The following is a 13622-nucleotide window of genomic DNA, read 5'->3' as shown; positions in this document are numbered from 1 at the left end:
GCTATGTTACCATCAGATCGCTTCAATAAACAAATGCATATCTGCAGTGAAACGCGATTAAAACGGCTCGTGTGTGGAGTTAAAAGGGCAGATCTTCTGAAGCCCCCATCAATACGCGGGCACTTCGGATGAAGCGTAACCGCGCTCCGACTGCACTTACCCGCCAACTAGGAGAACATTTGTGTTATTTACTTTACCGAGGCTGAGCATTAATAATACATTCCACACTCCCTCTCGCCGTGCTGCCCTGCACCTGTGTACACCGTGTAAGTGTGTATAGCACAGCGTGGAGGGCTTGTGCCATTATCTTGCCAGGTGCCGATGTTCAAAAGCAATTGCTGCTATAATCGTTTCCGCCAGGACTTTCCGTGTGTGTGGATTTTATCCAAATTGTCAAAAGCCTTGCACTCTGCTTTTTTTTGCGGAAATTAATACTTTTGGTGTGGGTTCTTTGTTTCTACTTACGCATCACTGTCATATATTTATGCGGCATATTTGAACGGTATTTATTTTTGCATCGTCACTGTACGAAATCTCTATCGTGCGCACAATTGACAGAGGTGTTTAATGCGAGCTTCCCACCACGACGCCCCTGCGGAACACTCCGAGCTGGTGCCAAGGGACGACCCGCATCATCCCGGCCCGAAAGGCACTACAAATTGCGTAACACCAGGGTAGTCAATTAACTTGTTGGCATGAAACTCCACGTGGGAAACCTGGCCTGGCACCGATGCCAGCCGAGGGCGCTGGCTCTGTGCGTGTCGCCACCGTCACTTGTGGGGTCGCAAGTGACGCGTGCAGGTGAACTCGTTTATTGGTGCGTGGAGGCAGCGAGTCATTATCTTCGCGCTCAGCTCGGGGAGGAAGCCAGAGCGGTTCCGCAAGGAAATGTTGCGGCTGACAAGACTCAGGTGGGCTGTTCCGGACGGTAACACCGGGGAGGGCTGGAGGGGGCTGAGCTCCTCCTGCGTAAGGATCAGATGCCCCTTCTAAGCTCCTATTGGCAAGCCACAAATTCGCGTGTAAGCGTTACTCGCGTGCGATTTCTGCGTGTGTGCGACTACTTGACGGGAAACCGACTCGAGTAAAAAAAAAAGGATTTAAATCGGACTGCGGAAAAATGTCATGACACCTCTGCATGCGTGTACCCCCCCCTCACTCTCCGTTGAAACCAGGTCAAGCTACAGGGTTGGTCATGAATATGCCACCATCCCTCCAAATACTGGACCCACGAGCTGGCAAAGGGGCTGGCACCACGGCGCGTGGGTTAAGAGCCTCGTGGCACTCTCCCCTTTCTCCGAGTCGTCCGGCGGGGCTGGCGGTCCTCTCTGTCCACTCCGCGTGGTGTACCTCGTTCCTCTCTGCCCACTCTGCCCGTACCTTGTTCAACACGTTGCTGTGCTCGAGGGGACTCGTGCATTCGCGCTGGAGTTCGTCGAAAGCAGCGATCTGTGAAGAGGAGGAGGGGAGGGAGGGAGGCGTTACATTGTTCGCTCGCGGGGACCGTGCTCAAGACTGCGACGTTCCGTGAATTTACATCGCGGCTTGCACTTAGCGCAGTGCACGACTTTATGCAAATTCATGCAGCACGTCTTATGCAGACCCAAGCAGTGCACGGCTATATAGATGCACATGCAGCACACAGATGTATTGAAACCCGTGCAGTACACGTCTGATGCATGTTCAATGCAACGTGCACAAGTACATTCCAGTACACCTGCTAATTATAAACGCGATGTGATATATGCAGACACATTTAGTGCGCAGCAACAAGAAACTACATGCAATTCACGACATGGATACGCATGCAGTGCGCTACAAACCCACGCAGTGCAGTGCTGTGTACATACGAACGCATTATAGTAACATGCTTTATGCAAACCCATGGCTTAAGTTATTGGGTATTAAACACCCACACCAGTATTCGACTCGATACAAACTGCCATTGTTACCCCTGGCACAAAGCATGCAATGGAACGGCATCGGCGACAATGAGCGGCATCGGCGTGCGCGTGGGCGCGCGAAACGCCGCCTCCTCTTCCGCAGAGGGCCACCATCGCTACAGGCAGACGAGCAACGGGGCTAATGATAGCCCACCACTTCAGGTAATCATTACTTATAATAGCAGGTTGGCTGACTCTGCAATTAATCTCCACGCCCGACTGCCAGATCACCAGCCGTGTGCTGCAGCCGATGTCCCCTTTAACCCGTCGCTCGGTGGCATATGCTCGCGGTTATGTAAGGGGGGTTATCTGAGACACACGTGCGAATGAGGAGGTTTGCGCAAAACACCTCGAGTGAGAGTCAGCCTTTGCTGCCGAATAAAATTCGGTGTAAGTGAAGCAGGCGTCCGCTCCTGGTGTTACCCGGCATCATCATCATCAGCCATCAATTCTAGATTTGAAGCTTTCGTGACTGCAAGGATTCATATTCTTAGGTTTTTTCGGTAAAGTCACGTAGGTAAAACATTAAAATTAATGAAAGTAAAATAAAATAAAATGCCTCCGAAACGTCGTGATTTTTATTTTATTTTACTTTCATTAATTTTAATGTTTTACCTACGTGACTTTACCGAAAAAACCTAAGAATATCATCAGCCCTGATCTATCCGCTGCTGTATTAAGGCACCCCCCAAGCCGTTGCTACTTCTTAGAGTCTCGCAACGCATCGACAGGTCTGGCACCTGCACGCCGGCGGATTGCATCGCTGAGTCATTCGACTCAAACTCCAGACATCATCCATTCCAGAGAGCTGCCCAAGCCCCACCGACTTCCCAAACATTGAAGGAGATGTCTAACTCGTGTATGTTCTCTAATGCGCAACACATTGCGTTGCATTCTGCCTGTTCACTCAAGACTCCTTTTCAGGAGGGTCTTGCTAAGTTTTCTCATCAGGGGCGCAGTTGCTGCTATGTGCAACCCTAATTGAGTAATGTGTCGGTAATACGTTTTTTGCATTGGGATGTTTGGACAATACCGTTACATTGCGTGGTGTGTTTTCAGCCAAGGGAGAACCCGGAGGAAACCCATGCAGAGCAGGGGGACAACATACACACTCCACACGTAACCCAGGCACTCGTTTCTGTGAGGAGCGAGAGTTTCCACTGCGCCTCCCTGCCGCTCGGTGGACAAGGGACGTGGACATTGACGAACAAAGCGGAATCGGCGGAGGATGCGCAGAGCGGCGTGGACTCCCACTGCTGTACTCTACAACCTATGGTGTCATGTCACACCCAGAGCAATATTGTCAAATATACACAACACACCGGTGGGCTAAAGCAGAGGTCGCAATCGGGTACCCGATACCCGTACCCTACCCGATACCCGGCTACCCGTACCTGGCCGGGTACGGGTACCCGTTTGCGACCCTGGTGCGGCCGGGTACGGGTAGGCCGTGAGTCACTGGTGAGTAACCGTTTGTCACTCATTTCGGGTACGGGTACGGGTACCCATTTGCGACCCTGGTGCGGCCGGGTACGGGTAAGGAATCAAAACCCGTTTGCGACCTCTGGGCTAAAGTAGTGAACTATTTGTCTTTTGTCAACGTGACACATGTTTTACTGATTGGCCGTGTCGGGTGGTGGAGGGTTGCGACACATTTATAAATAACGCGATCTAACCCAAAAACGTTTATTATGAATAATGTTGGTCGCGAAAGCCTGCGTGTTGAATTGTCAAATATAACTACACTCACCATTGGAACCTCCTTTGCCAGTAGCAAAATATGATAATTGCTTTTTTTTACCCTTTTATCTGGCAACAAAACTGACACCTTTTTTTTACAAGGAGTCATGTTTGCATTGACCACAATACCTGCGGTCGGAATGCAAACCAAAAAAAGACACAACTCTGATCATGTATGCACTGTCCTTGACATTGCTTGGTCCACACCCGAGACAGCTTTTCTTAGAGCCTAGTCTCATATGGTGTTGGACCAGATGACGCCTTTTGGCGTCATCTGGTCCAACACCATGGCGTCATCTGGTCCAACACCATGTAAGACTAGGCTCTAGAAAAGCTGTCTCGGGTGTGGACCAATCAATTTCAAGGACAATGCATAGATTATCAGAGTTGTGTTTTTTTGTTTGCATTCCGACCGCAGTTATTGTGGTCAATGCAAACATGACTGCTTGTAATAAAGGTGTCAGTTTTGTTGCCAGATTAAAGGGTAAAAAAGCAATTATCATAACAACACTCATCATCATGGGTCAGCGTCTGTCCAACCCGCACTGACCAGCTTGGTGACGTATAGCTAAACAACCTCAACGAGCGACGTAGCGTGTCGAAAAGGCCTTCATCCAGCAGTGGAATGCCAAGAGCTGTAAATTATTAATTACGAATACAGCTGTAATAGTAATGATATTATCAACAATCTGCCTGTTCGACGTGTTCTCGCGTCGAAGTTGAAGTTCGTTACCACACCGGCCTGACGCCGTTACAGACCAAGTGGGCCGCGTGTAAATTTGATTTGCATCACGCGATGTGAAGAAACTCCACTATTAATAGACACGACCGCACATGATTCATTATTTAGCTTCATTTTCCAAAAATTAACAACTCTAAATGTAAGTGCCACAGCAGCCAGAGTTCCCCACGACGCATCATCCTAATCCGCCTTGCAATGTTTTCAATTGGGATCACCTACATCACGGATTTACAGCCCTTTCTCAATCAACTGCTGGATGACACCTCTTCTTCACGCCGTGTCTGGCGCAGAGGTCGTTTGACCATACTTCACCACGCTGGTCCACAGCACGCGGGTTGGCGAGGTGGCGTGGCGTTGCGGTGGCTCGGACCCGGTCCGGATATCGCTCGCCACCGGTGGTAGCCGAGAATCATGCAAAGCACGGTTGAATATGAACGATCGTGTAAAATAATTTACCCCAACAAGCCTCAGTGTCTTGGAATTACGTTTGACGCGGGTCTGGCGGCGGGATGCTTGGCCAATGAACTCTGGACTGCAATGAGTGAGCCCTGCACGGTCTACACGTGCGGTTTCCCCCGAGAGCACGGAGCGGTCGGATGTTAAACGCGAGTTCAGTCACCGCGGATTCATCACCACCCACAAGACAGAGATCCCACGTATAGCCTCAACAGACTGTTGGGGCAAGTGCTGTTAGCGAAGCACCTATGAAGGCCGACACGGCACACCAGGGGGTGGGTGGCCAGCACCGCGCCCGCTCGCCTTTGTTTCACCGGGTTCTGATGTTTACACATCGCACCAGAGGTACCCATTTAAGGCTGAGTCAGCCTCGGGGAGGTCTTGGACCGGTTCAGATATTCGCCACTGTTATTGGTCATTGAGCGAGAATCGAACTCTGTTCGCCGGTTTCATAGCGTAGTGCGCTAACCACTGCGCCACCGCTCCCCCAAAAGCGCACACACATACACGTGCATTGCACCACTTGAGATAAACAATACAGCAGTACTCGTAATGCCCAATGTTTACCCGGAGGGCCCTGCAATGAGATGTTTGAACAACGCCACGCTCCCGATCGGCTTCACGTGAGATGAACGGCGGGAAAGCCAGACAAACGCTCACAAGGCATCCTGGACGGGTTACACTCAAAGCGCCACACAGATGGATTCAATCATCATTTGCTGCAACTGGCATCAACTGGCTACCTCGCAGCCCAAGTACTGTTCGCCCGGGCAAGTCTCCCACGAGCCAAGCGCGAGCCACCGGCACTCAATTCGGTGCAGCGCGTTGTGCGGGCAGCAGCAGCAGCAGCATCACTCACGTGCCAGATGGCGAAGAAGATGAGCGTAGAGCACAGGAGCAAGGCCAACATGTAGCAGAAGGCGGAGAAGCTGAACGCCATGGTCGCGAGGCACTACCGCCACCACCTGCCTGCCTGCCGCCGTGTTGCGTCTTCCCCGTGCCACTGACGCTCCGTTGCTCGCTGTGGAATCTTCGTCGCCAAAGCCGTCTTCTGCACCGGCCCGTATTCCTTATTGTCTCCTATTATTATTAATATAACTACTTTTCACGTCTAATATTTTTTTTTTACACCACGACCGACGGTTGAGGGTTTGGAAGACTTAATTAATATGTTCTTAATTTAGAGCCACCCTCCGTTGATTTCAGAAGAAAAAAAAACGAACGTCGAACAAATTTCAACGGCCCTAATCCTTGTAATAATATGAATTATGATCGCAGAATTCGTGCCAAGGGTGCCCGCGGAGGAAACAATGGGTGCGAGCACTCACGGCGTGGAGAGAGACTTGAGGAGCCGCGCCGCGCTTCGATTGTTCAAACCGGAGGCGGTGGGGGCTTTGCTGGGGTACCACTGAGCCCTGGGAGGGCGGGGTGGAGCCGAACGAGTCTTACAAACACCCACTCACCACTAAACCTCTCATCACTCACCGTCTCATCACTCACCCTCTCATCACTCACCGTGTCATCACTCACTCTCTCACCACTCACCCTCTCATCACTCACCGTCTCATCACTCACCCTCTCATCACGCACTCTCTCACCCTCTCATCACTCACCCTCTCATCACTCACCGTCTCATCACTCACCCTCTCATCACTCACCGTCTCATCACTCACTCTCTCACCACTCACCGTCTCACCACTCACCGTCTCATCACTCACCCTCTCATCACTCACCCTCTCATCACTCACCGTCTCATCACTCACCCTCTCATCACTCACCGTCTCATCACTCACCCTCTCATCACTCACCCTCTCATCACTCACCGTCTCATCACTCACTCTCTCATCACTCACCCTCTCATCACTCACCCTCTCACCACTCACCCTCTCACCCTCTCACCACTCACCCTCTCATCACTCACCGTCTCATCACTCACTCTCTCACCACTCACCCTCTCATCACTCACCCTCTCATCACTCACCCTCTCATCACTCACCCTCTCATCACTCACCCTCTCATCACTCACCCTCTCACCACTAACCCTCTCACCACTCACCGTCTCATCACTCACCGTCTCATCACTCACCGTCTCATCACTCACCGTCTCATCACTCACCCTCTCATCACTCACCCTCTCACCACTCACCGTCTCATCACTCACCCTCTCACCACTCACCGTCTCATCACTCACCGTCTCACCACTCACTCTCTCATCACTCACCGTCTCATCACTCACCGTCTCATCACTCACCCTCTCACCACTCACCGTCTCATCACTCACCCTCTCATCACTCACCCTCTCACCACTCACCGTCTCATCACTCACCGTCTCATCACTCACCCTCTCATCACTCACCGTCTCATCACTCACCCTCTCACCACTCACTCTCTCATCACTCACCGTCTCATCACTCACCGTCTCATCACTCACCCTCTCATCACTCACCGTCTCATCACTCACCGTCTCATCACTCACCGTCTCATCACTCACCGTCTCATCACTCACCGTCTCACCACTCACCCTCTCATCACTCACCGTCTCATCACTCACTCTCTCACCACTCACCCTCTCACCACTCACCCTCTCATCACTCACCGTCTCATCACTCACCCTCTCACCACTCACCCTCTCACCACTCACCCTCTCATCACTCACCGTCTCATCACTCACCCTCTCATCACTCACTCTCTCACCACTCACCCTCTCACCACTCACCCTCTCACCACTCACCCTCTCACCACTCACCGTCTCATCACTCACCGTCTCATCACTCACTCTCTCACCACTCACCCTCTCACCACTCACCCTCTCATCACTCACCGTCTCATCACTCACCGTCTCATCACTCAATCTCTCACCACTCACCCTTTCATCACTCACCGTCTCATCACTCACCCTCTCATCACTCACCGTCTCATCACTCACTCTCTCACCGCTCACCCTCTCATCACTCACCGTCTCATCGCTCACCCTCTCATCACTCACCGTCTCATCACTCACCCTTTCATCACTCACCGTCTCATCACTCACCCTCTCATCACTCACCCTCTCATCACTCACCCTCTCATCACTCACCGTCTCATCACTCACCCTCTCACCGCTCACCCTCTCACCACTCACCGTCTCATCACTCACCCTCTCATCACTCACCCTCTCACCACTCACCGTCTCATCACTCACCGTCTCATCACTCACCGTCTCATCACTCACCCTCTCATCACTCACTCTCTCACCACTCACCCTCTCACCGCTCACCCTCTCACCACTAACCCTCTCACCACTCACCACGATCACCGTGCGCCGTTATCTCATGTCACGACTTCGCTCAACATTTCTCGTGTCGTGCTCACCCACTCACCAGCTCACCACTCACCGCCTGATCATGACTCGCCACTCAGCGCACCTATTTCAATCTCTCAATATTACGCAATGCACCTGCTCACCACTCACACCACTCATACCACTCGCTACACACACACACTAATACGCACTCACTAACCTCACTAATTACCATTCACCTCCTCAGTATCTCAACATTTAAATGCTCAGATTATCATCACTCAGCTGCTCACCATCTCACTCCTCACTTTATAAACCTCTTACCATGAGCTAAGCCAGCCTCCCACACCACTCACCTACCCACCCTCACCAATCCCACGACTATTATATTAAGTACTCCTCAAGACGCACATTACTCACTGATCGCCAGCTCACCAGCTATTTCCCCACAACGCATCACCCAAAACCTCACGATGGGTGAGCTTTGCGGTACTCACAATCGCCAGCTCCCCACTCACCCCCGCTCACCACCACTCCCGCTGCTATGGCACAGTGTGTGAGTGAGCGAGCGAGTACGGATCACGCCGACCCGAGAAGAGACGAGGAGGGAGAGGAGAGATGGGGGGGTGCCGACACGAACAGCACAACCATTAGCGTCACCACAAGCAGCACCACCGCGACCACCACCATCATCGTCGCCATCCGCGTCTTCACGTCACCGGCACTACCGTCAACATCGACAGTACCATCGCTGCCGACACCATCAGTACCATGACCACTGCCACCAGCATCACCGTCATCACCGCCATCAGGCAAACTCCATCAGTGTCGTGAGCTTCGCTCCGATTGCCACCGTGAGAGAGAGAGAGCACTGTCGACACCGTCGTGAATTCGCCACGTGTAGCCTCGACGGCTTCCAGTCATCGTAGTCATCTCGCCTGGTAGCGAGCTAAGCCTCGTGCACGAATCATACCCTTCCCAAGTCTGTCTCTCCACGTACAACACAAACGTGTCCTCCACGTAGCGGCCGAGGGATTGTGGAAAACTTATTCTGTGTTTTTACGCGGAGAGGCAGATATAAGGAAACAGTGCCCGCTTATCTATTGTGTCGTAGGTATCTACATTATCCGCAATTACGCTCGCGATTAATATATAACCATTACACACAGTCCATCACGCAGTATTCGTCAGCCATGATCAGTCTGCCGCTGGATGAAGGCCACCCTAAGTCGTGGCCACCTCTCACGGCCCCGCGGCGTGGCAATCCGCCCAGCCCGCTCGCTCGAGGCGATTATCACGGCAATGATCACAGCCGCTTGTAAACGGGGAGACCGCAGGGGCCTGCTGGGAGGCAGGAGCGGCGCGCGTCTGCTGCAATTACCACGCGTCGCGTCCAGCTGAGTGACACAGCCTCAAAACGCGTCTGCTGCACTGACCACACATTGTCCTGCGGAGGGAGCTGGTAGGAACGTTGGGTTGCTCGGTCAATGGCCAGGGTCAACGGCGGCGTGGTGTATTCCGCAAATATGCCCGACTGTGAGGGCGGGCACAAGCCGGCGTGAGTAGGTTAAACGTTGAGTTTTATAAGGGCACCACGGGGTGACCAGCCCCTCCCCACCCAGCCCCTCCCCACCCTCCCCACCCAGCCCCTCCCCACCCTCCCTTCCCCACCCAGCCCCTCCCTCCCCACCCAGCCCCTCCCTGCACGACGGACGGACGGACGGACACAATAATCCCCTGTGGGCTGGTGTAACCAGCAGGTTCCTACCAGTATAACCTCCACATGCATCGCAGTATACAAGACTGCTCGATGCGCAATGAGATAATGCGACGAGCATCACAACCAGAACACTGAAACCGACACCAACCCCCTGGGCTCCCTGTCCTGGCCAACGTTCTGTCACTAAATACCCGCGTGCACATTGCAAGGGAGTTTTCACGTTTTCTATGCCAACGACCACCACCTCCAACCGTGGTCCACCAAGACCTCGTCAATGTTTCTCGCCGCAAACTCAAGTCCCGATCCCCCTTCTAGGATCGCTCTGCTGCTGTCACCGTGCCTGAATCTCGCCCAGATCCGGAAGAACGTTGACGAGCAGAGTGGAACAACGCAGACGTCCAGAATGAACACCTCACTCGACACCCAAACATCATCGCACCTCCATCATTTGACCTCCTTTGCCAGTACCAAAATATAATAATCGGGTTTTCCCCCTTTTTTCTGGCAACAAAACTGAAACATTCTTACGAGGATTCATGTCTGCATTAACCACAATACTTGCAGTCAAAATGCAAACAAAAAACACACACTATGATAATATATGCATTGTCCTTGAAACTTGGTGTGGACCAATCAGTTTCAAGGACAATGCATATATTATCATAGTGTGTTTTTTGTTTGCATTTTGACTGCAAGTATTGTGGTTAATGCAGACATGAATCCTCGTAAAAAGGTTTCAGTTTTGTTGCCAGAAAAAAATGGGTGGTATAACCATCAACCGCATCGGAACATTTGAACATCTGTGAAAACGAGCTCGAAAGCTCATCAGATGGCTCCACTCTAAATAAAGATTCTGAGTCTAAGAACATCAACAGGCCGATGCGAACATGTCCTTCATGAATGGAAAATGAAAGACACAAGCCATTGAACACAAACAATGGAACAAATAATAAATCGCTGTAGTCTGCAATCCTTCAGCGGAGGACAAATTGCAAAACCACACGACCCGGTGAAGCCCTCTCGTGGCTGGCAGACCTCGACCTCGACAGTGGCATTTAGCTCCCGAACCAATTGGTGCCATGCACAAGAATAGAAAATCGCCGTTGGGGACATCCACAGCTCTCCAATTGGCACCACCCCGTCAATAAACGCAGAACCGCGTTTCGTCTCCACGTATAAACACTCAATATTGGGGGAGGGGTGGAGGAGGCTATCAATCTATTTATTCGCTTTCCATACAAACATGGAGCAAGATTTGTTTAAAGCAGGCACACTCTGCACCGGTTTCGCCGTTCTGCGGTCTCATCAGCGGATCCGGGCTCGTTAAGCAATGCTGTTGGGTTTGTATTCTTAGGTTTTGTCGGTAAAGTCACGTAGGTAAAAAATAAAAATTAATAAAAGTAAAATAAAAATAAAATAAAAATCACGACGTTTCGGAGGCAACACAAGCTTCCGTCTTCAGGTGGAACCGTCACAGCACGATAGCTGTATCAAGTGAGAGAAATTCCAAGAACACAGTATTTGTATATATACTGGTTGAGGGTGGGAGGAGCCAAGATAGCCCCTGAATATTATTTTTGTGAGGTTCGGTGCGGCAGATATTATTTGCACTCTGTATAAGTCGCGGGATATGGGTCCCCGCGACAGGCAATGCGGTGAGGTTGTGCGTGAAGCTGTGCACCGGCGAGGTTGGTGTTGCCCTGTCCACAAACTCTCAGTCGCCCTTCGGAGGTGCGAGCGTGAACGCGGCTGAAGTGCACGGAGGGTTCAATCGATGCGCGCTGCTTTCATCTGTGAACAGTTTAACATCGACGAAAATAGATAAATCGTAAAAAAAAGAACAAATCTAAGGTTAAAATAAATACCACTCTGCCCTTTTCAAGTCCGTATCAGAAACATATTTTCACGGTCTTTATAACATTTACACAGGACGCAATTTGCTTTAAATTAAAGTAGTTTCGTTCCATTGAGCAGCTGTGGGCAACACTGAGGCTGGAAATGCTAAACAGCTGCTATAATTTTCGATCTAATTTGCATTTCCAAGCTACGTTCAGGGACCTCGCTCCTCATGAGCAGAGCGAGTTCCCAGCAGACGAACATCCTCCAGCCTCACCCAGCGACACCAAGGGCACGAACGGTGACCTTTGACCTTCACTCAGCAACAATAACAACAATGCGAGATCGACGCGAATACAACCTGACACGCGACCCCTGTGTCAGAACGGCCCGCTGAAGCGGACATCACAGCACTACTTCTGAGGTCCCTTCAAGTGACCAGGTCCATGCACGGCAGGGGGCAGCATTTTGCCACCAACATATTTTTTTTGTCTGATATGATGTGTGTGTGTGTGTCTGTATCTGATACACACTGCAAATGTAGGATTCATATCAAACGATCAAACCGAAGCCAGTCATGGAATGACAATTCAATTCTAGATTTTAAACTCCTCATTTTATGCAAATGTAAATGTGGAGGATGTGATGCAAACTATCCCCACAGACCTCTGCGCTGCGAGACTGTGGGGACAGGGTTGGATTGCGGTCATTTGGGGTCACTATGCAATTAAATGATGCCATTTCCTTTTCATTTGTGCGGTCACGGATTGTTTCTGGCTTGTAATGCGTAGTTTGTCCGGGAGAAACTAAAAATGCTTCTTTCCCTGCCTGCATTGATTGCCTATGACCCATACATTCTGTTTGTGTACAGCATCATTGAGATGCAGTTGCCTTCGATCATTAGCAGCCGCAACAGCCGTGATCAATCCACTGCTGGATGAAGGCTTCCCAAGCCACCGCCAAATATGTCACGGTCTTGCAGAGTTAACATCCTTTTAGCACACGAGCCGATCGCTCCATCCCTTCGGTGGACGTCATCTCAGACGCGTCCTGTCCCTCGGCTGCCATTCCGTCGTGATTCTTGACCAGCGTCTGCCGTCCCGCCTAACGCAGTGTCCCGCCCAGGCACACTGAGCTCTATTCACAGTTTTAATTGTCTTCAACCAGCGCGTGTTCTCGAATCAATGATCCTCTTTCTGCAGTTAAGTGTAGCCGATGTCTACATCCACGCTGTTGTTGTACGCACGTCGCCAGCATAGTCCTCTGGCCACAAGCCAGCGGCTCTGATCAACGGCGAGCTCGAGCATTGACGCCAACCTGAACTTGCCACCACTTAACCGTGAATGTCCTGCCCTCAACAAGCTCAGGGGTGGAGTGGCGGCACAGCCGTTAGCGCGTTGCCCAATGAATACCTGAGGTCAATTCCCGGCCGCGGCTAGCGTCAGTTGTGAGTGCTATCTGAACCGGTTCTGGACCCACGGTTCACAAACCAGCAAGGTGAAGTATGGTAAGACAACCCCCATGATCGATACAGCACAGGGAGGCCTTCATCCAGCAGTGGGTTGACAAAGGATGTACACGGGCGGAGGGGTGGAGCATTGGTGCAGCGGGTAGCGCATTGCACGCTGAACCTGATTGCCCCGAGTTCAATTTGTAACCACGGCGAATATCTGGCCCCCAACAAAACCCACTGTTCGTCAATAAGTGGCGGTACCAGGCTAGGTGCACCTTGACGCCACGTGAAGTGTCCACGGCTCGCTGGATGGAGGTCTCAGACAGAGCTAGGTGTTACGGGGTATTTATCCAGCAGTGGATAGATCATGGCTGATAATGATGGAATAAGGATTCCATTCGACTCACAGTGGTAGAACTGGCAGCAGAACGCGAGATGTTGCGGACCCCTGC

At 51.5% G+C, this 13622-nt stretch overlaps 1 protein-coding gene across 4 annotated transcripts in view; it reads right to left on the bottom strand.

The window, feature by feature from the left end:
* Positions 1–8700, bottom strand: part of LOC144937200 (protein cornichon homolog 1-like) — a 30717-nt gene extending 22017 nt beyond the window's left edge. For 2 of the 4 annotated variants that reach the window (XM_078864539.1, XM_078864541.1), the window contains exons 1-2: positions 5741–6416; positions 1381–1449 (exon numbers count right to left, since the gene is read on the bottom strand). In XM_078864539.1, coding sequence (XP_078720665.1) covers positions 1381–1449; positions 5741–5821 — 150 coding nt within the window. In that variant the 5' untranslated portion in view covers positions 5822–6416. Of the gene's footprint in view, positions 1–582; positions 701–1380; positions 1450–5740; positions 6417–8658 lie in introns of those variants that run through there. The other 2 variants (XM_078864540.1, XM_078864542.1) reach the window with 2 other exon arrangements.
* Positions 8701–13622: the final 4922 nt, after the last annotated feature.

The sequence above is a fragment of the Lampetra fluviatilis genome, chromosome 18 (assembly GCF_964198595.1).
Source record: "Lampetra fluviatilis chromosome 18, kcLamFluv1.1, whole genome shotgun sequence".
Classification (NCBI taxonomy): Eukaryota; Metazoa; Chordata; class Hyperoartia; order Petromyzontiformes; family Petromyzontidae; genus Lampetra; species Lampetra fluviatilis.
The sequence above is the reverse complement of the archived record's forward strand: the minus strand, read 5'-3'. Positions and strand labels throughout refer to the sequence as shown.